This window comes from Chinchilla lanigera, unplaced genomic scaffold (genome assembly GCF_000276665.1).
Source record: "Chinchilla lanigera isolate Chin_1 unplaced genomic scaffold, ChiLan1.0 scaffold00009, whole genome shotgun sequence".
In the NCBI taxonomy this organism is placed as follows: Eukaryota; Metazoa; Chordata; class Mammalia; order Rodentia; family Chinchillidae; genus Chinchilla; species Chinchilla lanigera.
The window spans coordinates 2,283,767-2,304,617 of NW_004955410.1; the positions used below are offsets into that span (position 1 = coordinate 2,283,767).

The following is a 20,851-nucleotide window of genomic DNA, read 5'->3' on the forward strand; positions in this document are numbered from 1 at the left end:
CACACATCAGCAGTACAGTTATCCCAGCTATTCTTCCTTTTTTCTTTTTTCTTCTTTCCCTTTCCCAGTCATTCCTTCCTTTGAGCAATTTCTCTCCCTTTCCTATCATCTATTGTACATTTTGAGTTTTACTTATTCTTTCAGGTTTCTACACCAGGGAGACAATATGATGCTTACACATGTGGGTCCAATTTATTTCACTTATGAGTCTGGTCTCATTAGCCTGCTTTTCTATTGGATGACCCTGGGCAGCAGCATGTACCCTATTTAGTTAATCATGTTTCATAATAGATACTCATGAAAGAAGACTTCAGAACTGCTTTGGAAAGTGAAAAGAACAGGGAATTACTGTGTTCAAAGTAGTGGGGGGCTGGTGGATTAATTACTTTAAAAATTAAAAATGAATTACTGTGATAATTTTTTAAAATTTAAGCATTCATTGTATATTTTGATAATGCCTCATAACACAAAAGCATCAAGGGAAAAATATACCCAAAAATGCCTGTCAGGGAAGCACTGGTAGGAACTTCCACCTGAAGGGATACAGGAGATGAAGCTAAAAGGGTGACAGTGAGCAGCGTGCTTTCTCTCCAGTGACAAGGTTGACAAGAGAAATATGATGATTCACTGCAGCCGATACCTAGAGTTGAGATCCTCACCTTCTGCCGTGCAGTCTGTGATAAGTTCATCTACCTGTGCTTAAAAGCCCAGTATCCAAACCTTTTGCTTCCTGAGCAGGAAGGAGCCTTTACTTGTGCAATATTGTAGACACTTCCTTTGGTTATAACCATTGAGCTCAACTAGGAAAGTAGTGTTTCATTGTTGGGGTAGACAGTAGTGTTTCTGCTAAGTTTTTACTAATGTTAAAAGCAAATATCTTTACTAACATAGCAAATCAAATGCCCACAGGGTGCCAGAGTGTGTGTGCGAGGCACAGGCATAGCTTGAGGTGGTGGGAAGCACTCACCCCCTCACTCCTTGGCTCTGCAGTGACTACTTTGTACTTGGAGGGTTTCCTGTATCTCAGTCTCCCGGTTTCCTTTGGGATCCGAGCGGTGTAAATGATGTAAGCACTGGGAAGCAGCACAGTAGGCACCCTTGCTTTCATTCACCATGTGTGCGACTTCCGGGGCACACCCCCCTTCTCCGCCCCTCCCGTGACTCCTTTTGAAGCTGTCCTGGGGTGAAACTCCCCAAGGGCTCTTCAGTTACAGCCACCTGAGCAGCAGAAATTTTTCCAGGCCTGGAAAGGCAAAGGTTTTTCTACTCCTTGGCCAAAAATGATGTACGGACTCTGCCAGGCTCAGCAAAGAATGCGACGCGCTCTTGCACCGCACTCCTGGCCTTCTCCATGCAGCAAGTGCTCCCACGAGGTCCACTGACTTTGGGGTGCTGGCTTCCCCAGCGTCCTGTCAGGGCTGCAAGGGAAGAGGCCGGTCACAGTGGCCGCTGTGCTGGTGGCTGCTCATCATCTGGTGATGACTTTTCCCAGCTACTAACTTTGTATTCCGAAGCCTGAGACCAGAACGTTGGGACAATTCCTTCAGAGCGTCAACATGCACACCCTTTCCCACTAGTCTCTGTTCTCCTCAGTTTTTCTTAACAGGTTTATAGCATCCTTATCAGCAGGCATCTGATTCTCCTGGCTTGCACTAGCAGTAAAAACGTATGTTAGCATTAACTTTTAAACATACTCACTTTACAAGACATTTCATGGAGTTTTATAAACAGTGTTGTAAAGAAGTCACAGTTAGCAGCATGGGCTGAAAGTATCTGCTGAGAGACGCGGCGCTACAAGGTGGAGCACTCCATGGTTCCCTGGTGCTTTCCCACAGCCGGGACAGGACGCTTCAGCTCGGGGAAAGCCAGCCCTCAACAGCGCAGATCTGAGGACCAGGACACCTGGCTTCCAGCATTTTCTCTGACTCTTTTGAGCAGTAGTTTTGTTTGGGTTTTTATGTTTGGTTTTTGGTGTTTTGGTTTGTTTGTTTAGTTGGTTGGCTTTGGTTTTGGTGAATGGATTTTCTTTTTTAGTTTTTTGTAAGTACATGTTTTCAGTACAAAATGTCTACACTCCTTATGTGGGTCTGGCTCATGTAGAGAGCACAACTCAATTCCTTTCTGATTCTCGCTCTCCTCCTCCTCCTCCCCTCCCCCTCTCCTCCTCCCCTCTCTCCCTTCCTCCATCTCTTTCTTGGTTCCCTTCTTATTTGAGAAAGATCTACCTCTCTGCTTCCTATTATCTGTCTTCTATTTTGCTCTTTATCTATAATTTGGGTTTCTCACGTACCAGAAATGATGTGATGTTCAAGCTTGTGCATCCGATTCATTTCACTTGAAACCATGGTCCCAAGGTGCATCTGTTTTCCTACACATGACTCAAGCTTATCCTTCCTTATGAGACAGTCACACTCCAGTGTGTGTAAATACCACATTTCTTACCCATTCATCCTTACCCCTTCACATCTGTATGTGATGGACATATATGCTGCTTCCAAGATTTAGCTATTAATTGTTCTGCTATAAACAGTAGCTTTTACATATGTTCAGTGCAGAAAAAGTTGTCACATTTGTGTTGGCTTTGAAAGGCTTTCCCTACACAAACTCTCACATGGAAGAGGGATCTCCATCAAAGTGTGAAGAAAGTAAGAGTGTGCGTTTATGTGTTGTGAACTTAGAGCCTTCTTCCTTCCACAGTCTTTGATCCCGAGGCTTGGGGCTTGGGCTGTGCATCTCCTGCTTGGGTACAGAGGCTCTGACTTGTTCCACAGGACTGGCACAGTGCAGTAGCCCACGGGAGAACGGGGCCCCACAATGCTGTGCAAGACACAGTCTAACCCTCAGCGCCATCCGAGACTGCAAAGGAGCCACACATAATTCATGTCCTAGCACACCAGTACCTAGCCTCACTTTTAAATTTACAGATACTCCAGAAGTTTCAATCATTCTGTACACTCAGGTACAGAAAACTGTTGCTCTTCCTGTTCTTTAGGGGTTGGTGGGTGGGAGGAACAGGTTCAGCCAACCGCTGGTCAAGATGCCACCATTCCCGAGGCTCGGGTCAACCCCAGTGCTGAGAGCAGCAGAATGTGCTCGTTACTGACGCGAGCTCAGGCTGCCAAGTGAATCATCCAGAGTGCAGCACGCCCTTGCCAAGGTGTCGCTTTCATTAAGTGTGAGACTGCACCTGAAGGACAGTTTAATTTGCAGCTGCTAAAAATATTTCAACAGAGTGCTGCTGTTATGAGCAGCAGGTGCTGCCAAACAGGAATTTTGCAAGAAACGCCATCTGCAAAGACACGCTGTGGAAGGGTGTCAAGGGTGGGAAGGAGGCACAGGAGGAGAGCGGCGTGTTTGCTCAGCCTTCATTACCGTTATCATGATTACTACATGTGATTATTTGTTTAGCTTCTACCCTGTGCTCCGGGCATTGCCAGAGTCCCCTGGTATCTGTAAAGACAAAGCCCGGTCCACACAGGCTTACCACGCACGTTATCCAGATGAGAGAATCAGTTCCCATGCTATTTACCTTTTGCGATGTTTAGATTGCAGCTCTACGCTGGCGGGATTAATGCACTTTGATCTTGCTTCAATGGACCTTGCCACTTTCTTTTGATGTTCAGCTTTTAATATACATCCACACCAACTTCCTGCTTCATGTCAAAAGAAGTCTTTTAAATTGTGTGAGCGCACAGATTTGGTTAAACCATTGTCACCTGGGCCTTTGCAGTCATCACAGAGTAGAGAATGCAGGTGTTTGCTTTTGTCTTTTAGTTTCAATGGACTTGGGCACATTGGAGTTAAGAATTCGTAACCAGAGACTAGAAATAGGCATTTTCTGCTGTATTGCTGTACAGGACCCTGCTTTGAAAAGAACGAGCTCCTTGATGAGCTTTCGCTTCTGCTTTCTGTTGGGTGGGAGGGACGAGACATAGGAAACTTCCTTTGTGAATGCCATGACAGTTTTCAGGCTCCTAAGGAGAACTAATAAGCCTGCTGACTAGATGAATTTCAGACATCCTTCTCCTTGGGCTACTTCTGCTGCCAAGGCAGGGTGCTGAGGTGCCCGTTGACTCAGGACAGGGGAGCTGTTTAACCCCGACAGGCGCATTGTCTGTCATAAGAGGAGAGATGTGTTTTCTGCTGTTTTAATCCCATTGAGGAAATCTAATTTGGGAAAATTAAAAACAAAATTAGTTTCACTACATTAATTACTCAATGCAAAAATAAGATTATAGAGAAGAATTTCATCTAGTTTGAAAGAACACTCGAAAACTTTTAGAAACACATCTTGAAAACTTGCTATTAGAAATAGTTTCGATTCCGAGGAGCATGTCTATGCATTTCTTTAACCAGGGACGCAGCCCTTTGTAAACTGATGATGAATTTGACCCATCCAGAACACTTAAGTAAACCGTGCTAGGAAGCAAGAAAATATGATTTCTTCTTCACAAAAGCCCTGCATTTTATTACCTGGGGTTCATGCATTCACTCATTCGTTCATCTGTGTTAAAACTGTAGACTGTTTCTAAAATGATACTTAGTCTAGAAGGAAACATAACTAGCAAGATCAGCTGAGAAGACAGAAGGAGCAAAACAGCTGATTACATCAAGTTTTAAAGATTCCACCCACAGTGTGTGCTCCAGGTGCCAGTGACCTGTGTGCTGAAGGGCCAGAGACAGCACAGCCCAGACAGTGGCAGAGGAGAGGCAGAGAAACGCCCTCCCTGTCTGCCAGGAGACAAAAGAAAAGATAAGGGCCGGGAGCACATTGGTGTCCTGCTGCTGGAGGGATGGAACTACCTGAGGGGAAACACTGTTACGTATAGAAGCTGAGGACAAAGAGTGAGAAATACAAGACAAACGCCTGTCATAGACAATCGTGGCAGTTGGGAGTGAGAGAGAGACGGTAGATAGATAGATGATAGATAGATAGATAGATAGATAGATAGATAGATAGATAGATAGGGAAACGTTACAAAAGAGTGGAGTGAACTTCCTTTCCTTGCGATGGAGCAGCCCGCATGCAGAGACAGCAGGGGAGGCGGGGTCACTCGAGCGCTGCAGAAGAGCTGTGGCAGGCTCGGTGGAGAGGGTGTCAAGGTGACTTTCTGGAGGACACTCGCGGTCCTTCATCTCCTTTCTGTACTCGGAACACACTGTGAATGATGTAACTGACACGGTTTCTCATCTCCTTCTTGTACTAGAAAATTTGGAGCCAAAATTGTGGCCCAGCCCAAGCGCACACCCTGACCCCTGTGCTGCGGGCTTCCAGCCTGTCTCTGGCTCCGAGCGGCATCTATCTTCTTGTCCTCTTTGCCTGTTAGGAATTAATTTATTCCGCTTTGTCACGGACATATGAAAAACACAATGAAACCTGCTGTGATATGCTTTGTTCATAGCTTAGAACAAATAGGTAACACAAGACAGAGACCAGGTAGGCTATTCCCAAATCAGTATTGTGTAATAATAATATGAGTTTGCTGCAAGAAGTGGGCTAAAAGAGGAAAAGAAAGTAAAAATAACAGAAAAGATGATTTGAAGAATGTAAAGTATGCAAAGAAGTCCTATAGAAGACAGAAAAAATATAAGGTGAAATATTAATTTATGTAAAGCCTTGAGGATAGAAATAGCCAAAATGAGAAAAGTAAGAGTGGAAGTTGTTTTGAAAGGAAATTTGATGAGTTTCTTATTAGGTCTGAGGAGTTATTTTCAGTGCAATGTCCAGGGAGACGTTTTCAATTAGAATTTTGAAATGCAGATGTGGAAAAGGAAGAAAAAGGCTCATATAGTTTGATGATACTTGAATCTGTGAGAGTGAATAAATTCTCAAAGAAAGATGAAAATGAGAATATGAAGAACACCAAAATAACTGAAGGAAAAGTAGGAGGTGCCTGCACTTACAAGAGGGGCAGGAAATAACGAGCACCAGAAGGGAAACTGAGGAAATGCATGCACTTGGGGATTCAGGAAGAAGGAAATCCTACATGACATACTGAAGGTCAGGTGGTTGGCAGCATTGGTTCAGGCCGTGGAAGCTGCCGGACCCACCAACTCAGTCACGGCTTTAGGAAGAACCAACCACTTGATGTGCCAGTGGCCGAAGCCCGCGGAGGGAGGAAGGGTGCCGACTTTTCTTTGCTTTTGTCATGGCTTCTGCCGCTCCTCCATCCGCAGCAGTGAAGGCTACGGAAAGCTGGGCCGCAAAGAGCAAAGGCCGCAAGGCGGGGCCTCCCTCAGGTGAGGGTGCCAGACAGGGCTGCTCACCTTTCCCCCGGGCCTGGCAGAGGCTTTCTTCTCCTTTTTTCTTTTTTGAGATAAAGACGTTCAAAAACAAATATCCAACACAGAGAAAGAGTCATTAAATAAGGAAAGAGTGAAAATCCAAGAATTACTTTCTTCTTCTCCTTCTCCTTCTTCTCTTTCTTCTCCTCCTTCTCCTCCTCCTTCTTCTTCTTCCTCTTCTTCCTCTTCTTCTCCTCTTCCTCTTCTCCTTTTTCCTTCTCTTCCTCTTCTTCTCCTTTTCCTCCTCTCCTTTCTCCATCTCTTCCTCTTCCTCCTCCTCCTCTCCTCCTCCTCCTTGTTCTCTTTCCCCAACTCCTCTCTTTGGTTTCTTTGCACATTTCATTATTTCTCTGGGGGCTTTAGGATGTCTTCTCCTTCTTTCTTTCTACTCCCCATACACCTTCCCAATGACTCCATCTGCTCAGTTTCAAATAACTTCCTCTTCGCCCACCTCTCTCTCTCCTGAGCTCACTGCATCCATGATCGACAGGCGGCTTCAGGGGCCTCAGCTCCTAATCTGCCCTTCTCCTCCTCCTTCCCTGCCAGGAAATGACTCTTCTGCAAGCAGTTGATCAACTACAAGTTTCTTTTTCTGTATGCGCTCCTTTCACTCTTGCAGTCATTCACCACCATCTTTGTCATCAGTATGCATTGGTTTGTCTTCACATGGTCTCCGCCCATGTCCTTTTCTCTGTGCTCATGGCCCCTACTGATCGAGTTAGCATTTCTCCTCGCTTGTGTTCTGTGATGGTCTCCAGATGGGTTCTCTGGCCTCCATTCAAATATATATATCACTCTAGCAGCCAGGGTGACCCCTAAAATAATAATCTGACAATGTCACTGCTAGGGTTAAAATAGGTCAATGTTCTCCCCAATGGTTTAGAGCAAATATATCCCTGAACATAGCTGCCTTCGTATTCTGTGCTTCTGATCAATTTTTTGTTAACCACCTCTCTCTCCCTGACTCCTCTCCGGGTATAGCTGTCTCTGTGTCCCCTGACCTTATGCACATGCTCCTTCTGCTTTACACCTCCGTGCACTCTTCAGGTCTTGAAGCGTGTGCCACATTTTCTGACAAGTCCACCAATTTCTTCAAGACAACGTTAAATGCCCCTTGTATGCTCTTCTGCATTCTTCCCCATCTTTTACTTTTGAACTTTTTTGCAATACTCTTGCTGAGGAAAGATGAGTAGAAGTTTGAGTCCAGCCCAAGCAACTTAGTGAAACCCTGTCTTAAAATCAAAGACAACAAAAAGTGCTCAAGATATAACTCTGTGCAAAAGCCCTAGGTTTGGTGCAGGGGAGGGGAGACTTTACTAGATTTGAAGAAAATCAGGATGTTTTTAAACAGTTGGTGATAATGTCTATAGCAAGACACTACAAATGAGTAACAAAAACCTTAACAAGATGGGGTTCTTCTTAGAAAAAATAGCGTGAATTTGTAGGAGACCTATTTACTATGTTGATATAGTTTCATTTTCTTTATCCTTACTTAGAAAGAAGAGCAAAGGAGAAAATGTTATGGAGCTTTGTAAGGCAAGGGGAGTGGAGATTAGGGTACCCTGGGATTCCAGGTGGTAAAAGAAATGGGAAGGATGGATCAGAACACTGGGATTGGACAAAGAAGGGGTGGACAGTGAGATTTACAAGCTGAGAGAATAAGATAGTAAAATCAAGAGGACAGACATGTAAGAAGGAATGGTAAGATAAGATCTGTCAGATGGAAGCAGAAAATGCATAGAAAGCAGAGGTTATGGCTAAAGTTTTTTTTTCTATTTTCAATACCAGAAAAGAAATGGCTCTTAAATTCTTGTAATAGAATTTTATGAGATGAACTAAAAAAGAAGCTATTTTATTTTGAAGTGAGAATGAATGTTTTTCTATATCAAAGATGTAACCTAATTTCTTGAACAAGTGTGACCTAATTGACAGTGTTTTTTACTTGATATTTTGTTTTGCCACTTTAATGGAATTTAGTGCTCCTCTTCTATGTATAATTTTATTTTCAATTATACCTGAGGCTAGGTCACACCGCTCATTCACCTGAAAAATTTCCATGCTTGTGGTTTCAGATGCTGGAGGAAAGACTGGATTGGAGGCTCCTTCATGGGGCGATCTGGGCTTTAGGTAGACGAGAAGCCTGGGATGGGGAGCAGGGAGCAGGGATGGGAAGACTCAGGAAAACCATCGAGGTGCAGTCTGTCCATGCTGATTTCCCACAGTGAATGCATTGATCATGTGTCGCAAACACATACTGGCAAAAAGGGGGAGAAACAGAAATGAATGTGTTTGATAATTTACTGTGTTTCCCACTAAAGCTCACTTCTGTACAGTTATAACTTCCTTGTATATTTTAGAGAGAGAAGTAGGAGCTGGCTAGAGCCTTCTTTCATGGCAAACATGAACACACTGTAAGTGTCTACACAGGTAAAATGTGTGTGCTTTCAGAGAAGAAGGAATGTGGATTACTCAGTCCATCTTTTGCAGCGTCTTGAACATGTCTGCAGTCAAGTCGAGCGCAGTTGCACTTAGTCACTTGTCGTGCTTTGCTTTCAAGTGTTTGCTTGAACAGCATCTGTGATGGTGGCAGTGACGTTAGACTCACTCGACCCTCCCTAGCTCTGGCACTAAAGCAGACTAAGGCAAGATTTTCAATTTCTGCTGACTTTTCATTTTTATTAGTCTGTGTTTGCAGTACGCAAGATCACATTCCTTGCGAGGAGCTGGTTCGTGTACAGAACACATATTAATTCTTCTCTCATCCCCCTTCCCCCTCCATCTCTTGATCACCTTCCCATTTGAGAAAGATCTGTCCCCCTACTTTTGATTATCTATCTTTTATTTTGCTTTTTATTTACATTTTGAAGCTCTTATATTGGAGAAACCATGTGATATTTAAGCTTGTGTGTCCAATTTATTGCACTTATCATTCTGATCTCAAGGTGCATCCTTTTTTCTACAAATGACTCAAGTTTCTCTTTTTATGGCAGTGTAGTACTCCATTGTGTGTAAATACCTTATTTTCTTTATCTGTTCATCTGTTGATGGACATACAGGATGCTTCCAAGATTTAGCTATTGTGAGCTGTGCTGCTGTAAACATGGGTGTGCGTGTATCTCCGGGATATGATGTCTTTAACTCTTTGGGAAAGATACATAGGGTAGCCAGGTCTAGTGCAATTTATAGATTGAGTAGTCTGAGCCATCTCCACACTGATTTCTACCCTGGTTATATTAATTTACACTCCTACCTGCAGTGGAGAAGGGCTAGTTTCTCCACAGCCTCACCAGACATTGTTATTTGACTTCTTGATGATGGCCATTCTTTCTGAGGTAAGATACATTCTCAGTATTGTTTTAGGTTTTGTTTCTTGAGTGCTCAGTCGTGTTAAGCATACCTTTAAGTACTTACTGACCATTTGTGCTTCTACAAAGTTAGCTATGAATTTCATTTGCCCATTTTTTGATTGGGTCGTCTGTCTCAGGGTCTAATTATTTTAGTTCTTTGTATATTCTAGATATTAGTCTCTGTCTGAGTAATAGCAGGCAAAAATATTTTCCAACCAAGTAGGTTATCTCTTCACTCTGTCAGTGGTTTATTTTCCTGTACAAAAGCTTTTAAATTTGATCTGATTTGATCTGTTGATTCTCAGGACTATTTCTCGGGCAGCCAATGTTCTGCTTGGAAAGCCCTTGCCAACTTTACACCTTTAAATTTTACCTGTTTTAATATTTATTTCTTTGGCCATTTTTGCTTTTGTTTAGTACGTGGTGAGAGATACCTGGCTAGATTAAATCTTCTGAATGTGGATGTCTAGTTTTCCCAGCACCACTTAGTATTAAGGAGGCTATTTTTCCTTCAGTGCTGTTTTTGACTCCTTTGTCAAAGATCAAATATTTGAATGTGCCTGGGATTGTTTCTGAATCCTTCATTCTGTTCCACTGTTTTTTGTGTCAGTGCCATGCTCTTTTTACCACAGTAGCTTTGAGATCTAACTTGAAGTCCGGAATTGTGATGCCTCCCCCTTTGCTTGTTTCCCACGACTGCTTTTGCTGTTGTCTGTCTCTTCTGGTTCCACATGAATTTTAGGGTCATCTTCTCCAGTTCTGTAAAAAGTCCTGGTGGAATGTTGATGGGAATTGCATTAAATCTGTATATCAATTTTAAAAATGTGGTCATTTTGGTTATACTGATTCTGCCTATCCAGGAACAAGGGATATATTTCCATTTTCTGTATACTATAGGTATAATATAATGAGATTAGTACAGGATCATGGCTTTTTTACAAGAACATCATAAGTATAATAATATAATGCATTTATTAACATGTTCACAAGGTTGTTTTACATGCTTTAAGTATGATATATCATATATACTGTTTTCATGAGAAGCCACTTTGAAGATATCAATATGTAATACAACCACCATTGTTAATTCCCTACCACTTTGTTTGTAACTCTGTATTGTCTGTATTGTGCTTGTGATATGTTGTAAAATGTTGTATGTCTGTTAATGTTTCCCTCCTTTTATATTTAAAATAAAAAAAAGAAATATCATATATAAGCTATTTTTCTTCCATGAACAATTTAAAGCAGACAAGATGAGTTGTACCTACATTGTAATAGCTCAATCTGGAATAAAAATAATTTGAAAATTAAATATCTAAGTTCTGGAAGAAAGACTTTGATCAAAGCTCACAAAATTTAGAGTTTGCCATTTTCAAGCCTGAACTGAATGTATACAAGTTTGTGCTGTAGCTCAGTGTATAACCTACTCAGAAGCACATCCACATGTGTCTGTAGGAGCCTAACTTCATGGATGTGGTCTTAATATGTTATTTACGATGGGAATCCCCACTTTGTCACATTCATTATTCTGAGGGTCAGGCCTCATGAAACAACCATGCATAGTGAACAGATCCACATGAACAAGTGAAATTTACAGAGAAAAGCAAGTTTTATAACAATGACTAAGATTAAAGAAATATTTCCTATGTCTTTAAAACTTCTGGTTGGTACTAGGTGCTTCTAGTTTTAAAATAATTTTAAAATTATTGTTCTTATTAAATTTAATAATTTTTAACTTAAAATATGAATAGGGAATACTTCATATGTTGTACATGACTGACAGAGTCTGTGTAACTTTCCTGAAAAGGAGTAAAATGGAGCCCTGCAAAATGTACTAAGTGCCCAGCCTCAGAGCAAATGTTAAAGGAACTCAGAAGCATAGATCATGTGATAATGATGATTATTCAGTTGTGAAGATCAGGACAGATATTAATTGACACTGTGTAGGATAAGCTCATATCAGGGTTCTCATCTCTTTCCTGGTCTCCTAACCACGGTGCTGACCTGCATGTGTGTGTGTGTGTGTGTGTGTTTTATTCATACTTTGATAAGACAATACCTGTGGGTGAAAAGGTAGATAGGTTACTGCAAGAATTTAAATATTTGCAATGTGCTAAATGCTTTCGGTGAGATAAACTTTTTCTTTCCCGAGCAAAGCCTGGAATCCATTGCTTTTTTTATGTAGTATGTGTGAGCCGTGGCTGTATCAGCCCAGTTATTTACAGAAGTATTTTTGAGATAGGGCTCTGAACATTTCCAGTGTGTATTTGATTTTCTTTCTGGGGAAGATGTTTATATCTTAGGGAAAGTGAGCTGGAAAGATAATCAGGCTGGAGATGGGAGCTGTGTGGTGGAGGCTCCTCCTGGCTGTTGGGTGGAGAAGAAGACAGAGTTGGTCAGGCGGAGATGGAGACTGGTCAGTAATTCCATGCAAAGATCGGGCTGCTAATGGTGGCACAGGAGAGGGCTTTGGGAGGTGACTGTGAATAGGCAGGTGCTGATAGAATATGGGCTACGAGAGAAAGAGGAGACTCCTGACCTGAGCCTCCAGTGGAGTATCATTCTGTTCACTGAGAGGGCAGCGTCAGGAAAGGTTCTTCCTTTTGCTTTCGATAGAGTTCAGCTTTCCCTTCCCACCCAGCCTGCTGATCAGAAGTTTAAGCAAAATTGTGTTATATCTGAAAGGAAGAATAACAATGGTGACAGTGATAAGTAACATTTGATGGCACTTAAAATTTAGGAAATGTTTCAATATCCAGTAGCGCATTTTCTACTGGTGGTCATCCAAAGGATTTCTGTACGTTCTGAAGAAAATGAGTCAATTTTTTGTAGCTGTTGCATGTTTTATAATATCCATTTGTATGCAAATGGATAAAATTCAGTTCATTTTATGAACTGAACTAAGGAAATAGAGTATATGTAATCTATCAAGAAGAGGTTAAGAGGAAGTGAAAATGGGCAATAGTGCATGGTATTGTTAAAGTGTGAATTAATATGTACACTCTGTTTGCCTCTCAGACCCCAGGTTTGTCAGTGCCCACCTCATCCCAGAGAGTGACAACCCAGAAGATGACAAAGTATACTTTTTCTTCCGTGAAAATGCAATAGATGGTGAACATTCTGGAAAAGCTACTCATGCTAGAATAGGTCAGATATGCAAGGTGAGGTAAAGAAAAAACTGAGGATGACACTGATGTCCAATCAGTTTCATTTCTTGTATTTTCCACCTGTATGAAAATACATTGAGAAATGCAGCTAACATGTGTTTAATCACGCGAAAATGTTTGAATGGGACCATGAGATGCAGAGGTTGCTTTGCAGTCACCCTTCCCAGGGGCAGAGTCAGGTCGGTGTGCAAAGCAAGACTGTCTCAGTCACAAGAGGCCATCTTGGTCTGGAAGGCTTGAGATACAAAATGTTTCTTTGGCTATAAAGATATAAAATACCTGCATAACCTGGCAGAGTATTGCTTTTGGTATTTTCAGATTAACCAGTTTCCTACAAATGGTGAGCTTGGAATGCATATTTGCCTTTGGAGTGTAAGAAAAATATTAATTTAAGTGAGAAAAACATTAAAGCCCATTTATGGCTTTCTGCACACATGTACACATACAAACACATGCACAGAAATGCATAGATTAGAAGTTCTGAGCTTTATCTTTCTGAGAATTCACTTTTTGAGTAGTAGGATATTGGGTTTAATATTATAGTATAATGTTAGATCTACAGGGTGAGAATCCTCAATAAATATTCATTGATTAGTTCATATTGTCAATCTGAAGCATGTTCAATAATTAGAAAATTAGGAAATTTAAAATGCCTGGAAACAAGGAAATAAAATGTGACTAGGTGAACCTCTTTTCTATAAAAAGAAGATTATTTTAAACATTTTACTTAAGAGGTTTAAACCTCTTTTTTTTTTTTTTTTTTTTTGGTTTTTCTCCGGTACCGGGAAGCGAACTCACAACCTTGCCCTTGCCAGGCAGGCGCTTTGCTGCTGAGCTAAATCCCCAGCCCCTAAACCTCTTTATAGTATAGAAAATCATATAAACAAAATATAAACTAGTGTTCTATTTTGAAGGAACCTACGTGTTCCTTCAACATATGCACATAAATATTATTTTAAAAGACTGCAGTTGCTAGTAAATATGTATCTTTCAGTGTAATTTATTGCTGCAGTTATGTTAAAATTCAGTTGTATTTGCAGCAAGGAAACATTTTCAACATATTTTCTCTGGAATGAGTTTCCTTTAGTAAGGTTTGTGCAAATATTTCCTCAGTGTGTTATTTACAAAGTATAAACTGCTTCAACACTCCGAGTTTGCAAGTATTTGATGCTAACATGTTTATTGGGAGGCCTAATTTTTGGTGTATGCTATAAGGCCTGCATTTATCATCCATTCAGTAAACAGTGACTGTTCGCCTACTGTGTACAATAACTAATTGGAACCCTACCTGCACAACTGAGTAAGATTTCAAAACTACACTGCCAGCATGAGAAAAACGAAAACAAACTCCACAGCAGAAACTACTCATTGCAGTGGCAACAGAATGTAGAAAAGCAATGTGACTTTTATAAAAATTTTTAAATTGGAAATTTTAAAAAAGTATAAATTTATCATCTACCACATAACGTTTTGATATGCATGTGCAGGGTAAGTTGAACAAACTAACATATGCGTATCTCCCAGGATTCCATGTGGTGAGGTCACTTAAAATTCTTCTTTGAGATTTTATGAGGTATAATACATCATTATTAACTATACGCAGCACATTGCACTTTAGATCTCTCAAACTTATTCTTGCTGTCTAACGGAAATCTTGAATTCATTCACCAACATCATCCAAAGCCTCCCCTCCCCCGCCCCTGGAAGCTACCTTCTATGTGGCTTCCATGAGCACAACTTTTTTAGATTCCTTATTTAAATGAGCTCATGTGGCGTTTCTCTTTCTGTGCTTGGTTTATTTTACATGCTAAGACCTCAAAGTTTATCAGCTTTTTGACAAATAGCAGGTATTTTCTTTTCAAGGCTGAAATCTTCCCTTGTATATATGTACCACAGTCTTAAATTCCATTCATCTATTGATGGACATAAAATTGCTTTTTAAGGTTAAGAGACATTCATTACGAGTAATTCCTTGAATATAATTTGAGTCAATGACTTGACCTACAGGGTAAAATAGCGACAGCTACTTGCGTATATCATTTAGAATGATTATGATCACGTTGAAAAGTGGAGAATTGGGAGACTCCCACGCTTGCAAATACAGATTCCTCCTTTTGGAAAAAATGGAAAAATAAAGACTTGTATTTGTCTTTGTCTCAAGATACAAGGAAAGTTGTACTTGAAATTGCCGTTTGCAAGCACCATGTCCCACCTGGCTTCTCCTTTTCAGAACGACTTCGGCGGGCACCGAAGCCTGGTGAATAAGTGGACCACGTTCCTGAAAGCCCGGCTCGTCTGCTCCGTGCCGGGGCCCAACGGCATCGACACCCACTTTGATGAGCTCCGTAAGTAGCTGCCGCTTTTGTACAAAGAACGTTTGTCAAGACTTTGTCAAGACCCTGAAAACATGCAACTTCCCAATTTTGTTTTCAAACAGAGGATGTATTCCTGATGAACTCCAAAGATCCTAAAAATCCAGTTGTCTACGGAGTGTTTACCACCTCCAGGTAAATAACTTTTCTTACCATTTTGTCACAGAAACTGCTCCTTTCATCTTTGAGCTTTTGTATATCCTAAGGGGACTGAAATAGGGAGAGACATGGGGAGTGAATTTTTAAAATACATTTTAGCAAAGGCTGTGCGCATTGTAAATATAATGGTGAAGTGACTGGAAAAGCTTGTGTCGTCTCCTAGGTACAGCTTTGATTTAAACATTCAAATGAAACGTAAGGGAAATAGGAGCACTGGCAAGAGTTTATAGAGGTGTAAACGAAGAGCGAAGAAGCTTAATTCAGAACAGATATGTATATAATTCAGAATACGTTTACAACTTGTAACGACAGCCGTCCTCCACCCCCCACTGCCCTAACCCCGTTCATAACTCCGTGAGTGAGGTACAAGAAAAGCCCAGGTCCTCTCTGGTACCTTCAGTTCCACTGAGATGGAAGTCGTCTCGCGGACCCATTGGCTGGCGTGAGACCCTAAGGAGAAAGCACAGCCTGGCAGGGGGAAGCGGCCACAGACCCTCCTCGTGCTCCGTTACTCACCAAGAGCTCACCAAGAGCTCTGATGGGCAGCGATCTCACTAGTAAATAAGCAGAGTGTGGAATAATGGAAAGGGGGTGGATGACACAAGCTTTACCTTACCAAACGCGTTCTGCCCAGTGAGTGTGAGCTTTCTCCTCTCCTGTCACGAAAGCACAAAGTTGTATCAGTTCTTGTTGAGGTTAAACTGAACCAGAGCCACGTGCACAGTCACAGCGGAAGCATCGCGCCCCACGAAGCCGGCCTACCTGACGTAGACCATTCGGAGAGTATGCAGGAGTCCGCTTCCAGGCACACGAGGCTTTCGTTTGACCCGCTTTCCATGTGGTTTCCAACAAGGGGAGCTCAGCTCGAAGTGTTCCATATTGTACACAGCACAGCTCTTTAATATCTTCATCCAGATACATTCCCCAGCCTTAGACATGTAAGCAAAATAAAATGCAAATTTTTCAAAGCTTTGTGACAAATTTCCAGTTTATTCCTATTACCTGACTTTCATTACCAAAATAATATGAATAATTGCTACAACTCTCCACTTTGGCTGGAGTGAACTAGCTATCAACTGAAAACTATCTGCAGTGTTGGAAAGAGATGAAATTAAATACCTTCGCAAATATCAAACTGTTACTTGATGTAATACTTTGGTGGTTTGGGAGATAAAAATAATGTAATGTGGCACATCATTTGCCAGGGACAAATCATTTTCTGCACAAACTTCAGTGTATAAATTAATTCTTAAACATGCTTGCTTGTTTAAAATGTTGTTTGAGGCTTACGCACAGTATATATTTTTACTTCTATTTGGTGTTAAAATTGAATTCTCATTTAAAGAAGATTTTCTACATGTTTTTTCTATCAAAATTTAATAGAATTTTGATATGAATGTATATATTAAGTGAATGCTAAAGATAGTTTTATCATACTTTCCCTTGTTGAGACATCATAATTTATTCTCTTGTGCACCATTAAAATATAAACACATGACTAACATAATCCCAATATTATTTGAGATTGCTAAGAATTTATATTCAAGTTTCCTTTTACTATTTGTTTTTGCAATGTTGGGGATGGAATTTAGGGCCTTGCACATGTTAGGGAAGAGCCCTACCACTGAGCTACAGCCCCAGCCTTGTGTGCAAGTTTTGCAGCTTAATTTCTGATATGTAAAAGCTCAGTCTCAGCGGTTTTCCTGCAGTGCTATAAAGACAAATGTCATCTTCTGCTCTCTCTGTTTTCAGTAACATCTTCAAGGGGTCAGCCGTGTGCATGTACAGCATGAGCGACGTGAGGAGAGTGTTCCTGGGTCCCTACGCACACAGGGACGGTCCCAATTACCAGTGGGTGCCCTACCAGGGCAGGGTCCCCTACCCACGACCAGGAACTGTAAGTGCTTCGATGCTAGCATAGGAGTGACTGTATTTCTGCCAAAGGTGACAAAGAGAAGAAAAGAGTGTATCTACAAATGAACGTGAAATACACATAGTGTAGAACAAAGTTCCTAAGACTATAAATGCAAGCAAGACTTAGATTTTCCGTGCAGGCATGGAGTTGCACATTAAAAATTACTGCTTACCATTCAGCGCCCATGCTCTTGAGAAACCAAAACTGAACAGGCAGCCTCATCTCTTTTCCCTCCCAGTGGGATGCAGGGGAAACGGCCTCATGCAGGCCTGAAGCATATAGGCTCCGGCCTGGCTTGGTCTCTCATTTAGGGAAGGTTTGGCATTACACTTCACATTGGAGAAAAAAATTACAGAAAAACCAACATTGTCATCCCATGGGCCTAGCATAAACGTCTGAATGTGGGTGAAGAAGACAATCTGAAGAAACATGTGTCAGAAGAGAGCAGGGCCTGGATACCCTAATATACACTGTCTAGCCTAACAGCCAAGCTGTGTCCCTCACATGGACCCTGCAGCAAATCTGGGCAAAGTTAGAAAAACTCAGCATTAAACTAGCTCAGAATCACTACCTTAACCTAAGGGGCAAATGCAAATAAAGACATTAATATGACATCGATGTGATGCCAGGACAGTTGGAGACCACGGCACCCCCGCAGCAGTGTTTTCTGTAAGGACCTCCAGGAGAGGGTGTTAGAAAAGGGGGCTGACCAGAAGTGCAGCTGTTACTCTGATTCACTTTAGGACTTTTATATTTTGATGAATTCAAGTAAACTGTGTTTTAAATTATTATATTAGGTGTAGAACTTTTATTATTATTATTATTTTACCTATATTGCTTCATTTGCTGATGAGAAAATCGATGATTTTGCATTTCACATATAATATTTCACATGGATGAACCTAGTAGCAAACCTTAAGGTAAATCTCAGAATAATAAATAACTGAGAGGACTGTATATTGAGTATAACAAGTCAAAGAGGCTCTATAAAGCACAAGCTATTTACTTCCTACCTTCATGATAAACTGCTTTTACTTTGTGTCTAGATAGCCTTTTCTTCCTATGGCTAATTCATCCACATGTGCTTGCCACACAAATCCACTCTTTCTAGATCTACGTCAACAAACATGATGGGACATCTCCTAAGTGCTAGACATTTCCAACCACAAAGATGAATTCAGTTTTTAATCTGAATATCTGTACAACATATTTAGAATTATAATGGCAATTAGGACAGCTATGGAAAATATTGCACTCCAGGTTCTGTTCTAAGTGATAGTTTATATATATAGATACAGGTACAGATACACATGTAAACAGACATGTACTAAGACCTGGATCTTAGTAATCCACCGTTCTTCCCATTTCACAGAGGACTCTGAGATGGCAGGATGGGAAGGCAGGCAGTGCAGTTCTCACCTGCTCTTCCTAGGTGGTTGTTACAACATGAGAAACTAGGTCAGCAGGCAACATTCTGATAGCAGTAAGCAGGAGTAGCAGTACTGCCTAATCTAAAACCTGGGGATGGCCTGGAGCTCCATGCACAAAATTCTGTTGGATGAGCTCATAAATCCTGACAAGTGGGGACAGGAATCAAGCTCAGTGGCACAGCACCTGCCTGGCAAGTGCGAGGTCCTGAGTTTGATTCCTGGTACCCAAAAAGCAAAAACAAATCACAAAAGGTACTGGCTAAGAAGTGTCATTCCATCAGTGGTACTGGGGGAAGGACATACTAAATGACCTTCAAACATCATGTCAGTAGCACTACAAGTTTCTAAGGAAAGGCTTATAAGTTTTATTAGATACAAAATAAAAAGATAAGGCAAACGAATAAAATACATTTTTAAAAATCCTACAATCAAAAAATCGCTTAGTTTAATTTTGAATCACACATCGCTAAACTCTTGATATTTTTTCATATTAGTAAAGCAGCACAAAATTTCTGAAGACATATTTTCTTGTATTTTTCCAGCCTTTATGTAGGAATTTAATATTTCCATAATATTAATTTAATAATTATATAATTTATTTTAAAAATCATGAAGTAAATTCTTAGAACCTTTGTTCTGGTACTGTATTAATGTATATCTATGTGCATAAGTATATATGTATATATTTATGTAGCCTCAATTCAAGGCAGATCTATTTCATTACTCATAAGTTATTAATGATTTTTCAGCATAGTGCCAAAGACAATTGATTTCTCATTCTAAGTTTCTTGCAAGATCAGAACCATCTCTTAATTATATTTCATCTATCAAGCTCTTATATTAAATGGCAGAAATTACTTAAACCTAAGACAAAAAGTACGAGATTGGGGATACTATATTCCATGAATGCTTCTACATAATTAAAGACAGTAAAATGACAGGAATATTTTAATTTTTCTCATTTCTGTTTTATTATCTCTACCTGGAGTGGTTTTATCCAGATGTGGCATTAGGCCAGTGAACACAAGTGAACCCTTCTGGGCTTTGAAGGCCACTCTCCTTCTGACGGTCATGATGTCCATTCTGACCGATCAGTTTCTGTGCTGTGAAGATTGCTGAACATTTGGAATAATACCTCCCCTTATTCCTAGCATTATTTGCTTATTGAACATTGATGTTACTTTCTCAGTTATGTTCTAAACGAGTCAGTGAAGAATCATCTAGATCGGCTTTTAGTTTGGAAAGAACATTTACATTTTAACTTGAAGAGATCATAAAGAAAAGTGAATGTATTCAAAATTCTTCTGTCTTCTCTGTAATCTCATGATTAAGTGCACTGGGTGATAGCAAGCTCCACTCCCCACGTCAGATCTGCTGCAAGCGCACCTCTGAGGAGTCAGACTTCTGCACGCTGAACATAGCAGAGCCACTTCCCGTTTCTGATAAGAAATGATACCATAAGGAAGCCCCATTGAGAGAAAGACACATTTAGAAAAACTATGCTACTGAATATACCTAGTAACTTAAGTAGAGAGTCACTAATAATAACTATAATTTGAGTAGTTTATCAGTACAAAGTCACTTTAAACATAATGACAGGTCTGATGCCTAGATACAGAGCCATGCCTTATCATATAATTTACAGTCCTCTTTATTAGACCTTCATGAAAAGATCCTCTGTTCTCTCCTGACAGTGTCCCAGTAAAACATTTGGCGGGTTCGACTCCACGAAGGACCTTCCGGATGACGTCATAACCTTCGCCCGTAGCCATCCGGCCATGTACAACCCGGTGTTTCCCATGAACAACCGCCCGATAATGATCAAAACAGACGTGAATTATCAGTTCACACAGATTGTGGTCGACCGAGTGGATGCAGAGGATGGACAATACGATGTCATGTTTATTGGAACAGGTATGTTTTTAAAGTTAGTTTAAACACATTTTCATGCAAAACATTTTTTATTCGGTTAAGTATGCTAACAACAAGTCAGGTTTTATACTCACTTTCAAAACGTAGTTCACCTCTAGAACATTACTAAAAACTTTTTTGAATAATCTGTCATTACAAATGTGTTATCTTTTTAGACAAATTGAAGGATATTATTTTAAAATAAATTTCTTCTTCAGTGAAACACTGGTAAATGTAATCCAATAATGCTAATAATTATGTAAAC

General features: G+C 40.6%; 1 protein-coding gene across 1 annotated transcript in view; it reads left to right on the forward strand.

Moving 5' to 3' along the window:
- Positions 1-20,851, forward strand: part of Sema3a (sema domain, immunoglobulin domain (Ig), short basic domain, secreted, (semaphorin) 3A) — a gene marked incomplete at its 5' end in the record, with an annotated part of 198,255 nt that overhangs the window by 137,679 nt on the left and 39,725 nt on the right. Inside the window, 5 exon segments of the mRNA XM_005377190.2 lie at positions 12,651-12,793; positions 15,030-15,144; positions 15,237-15,306; positions 17,083-17,227; positions 20,370-20,589. Of these exon segments, the coding sequence (XP_005377247.1) occupies positions 12,651-12,793; positions 15,030-15,144; positions 15,237-15,306; positions 17,083-17,227; positions 20,370-20,589 (693 nt within the window).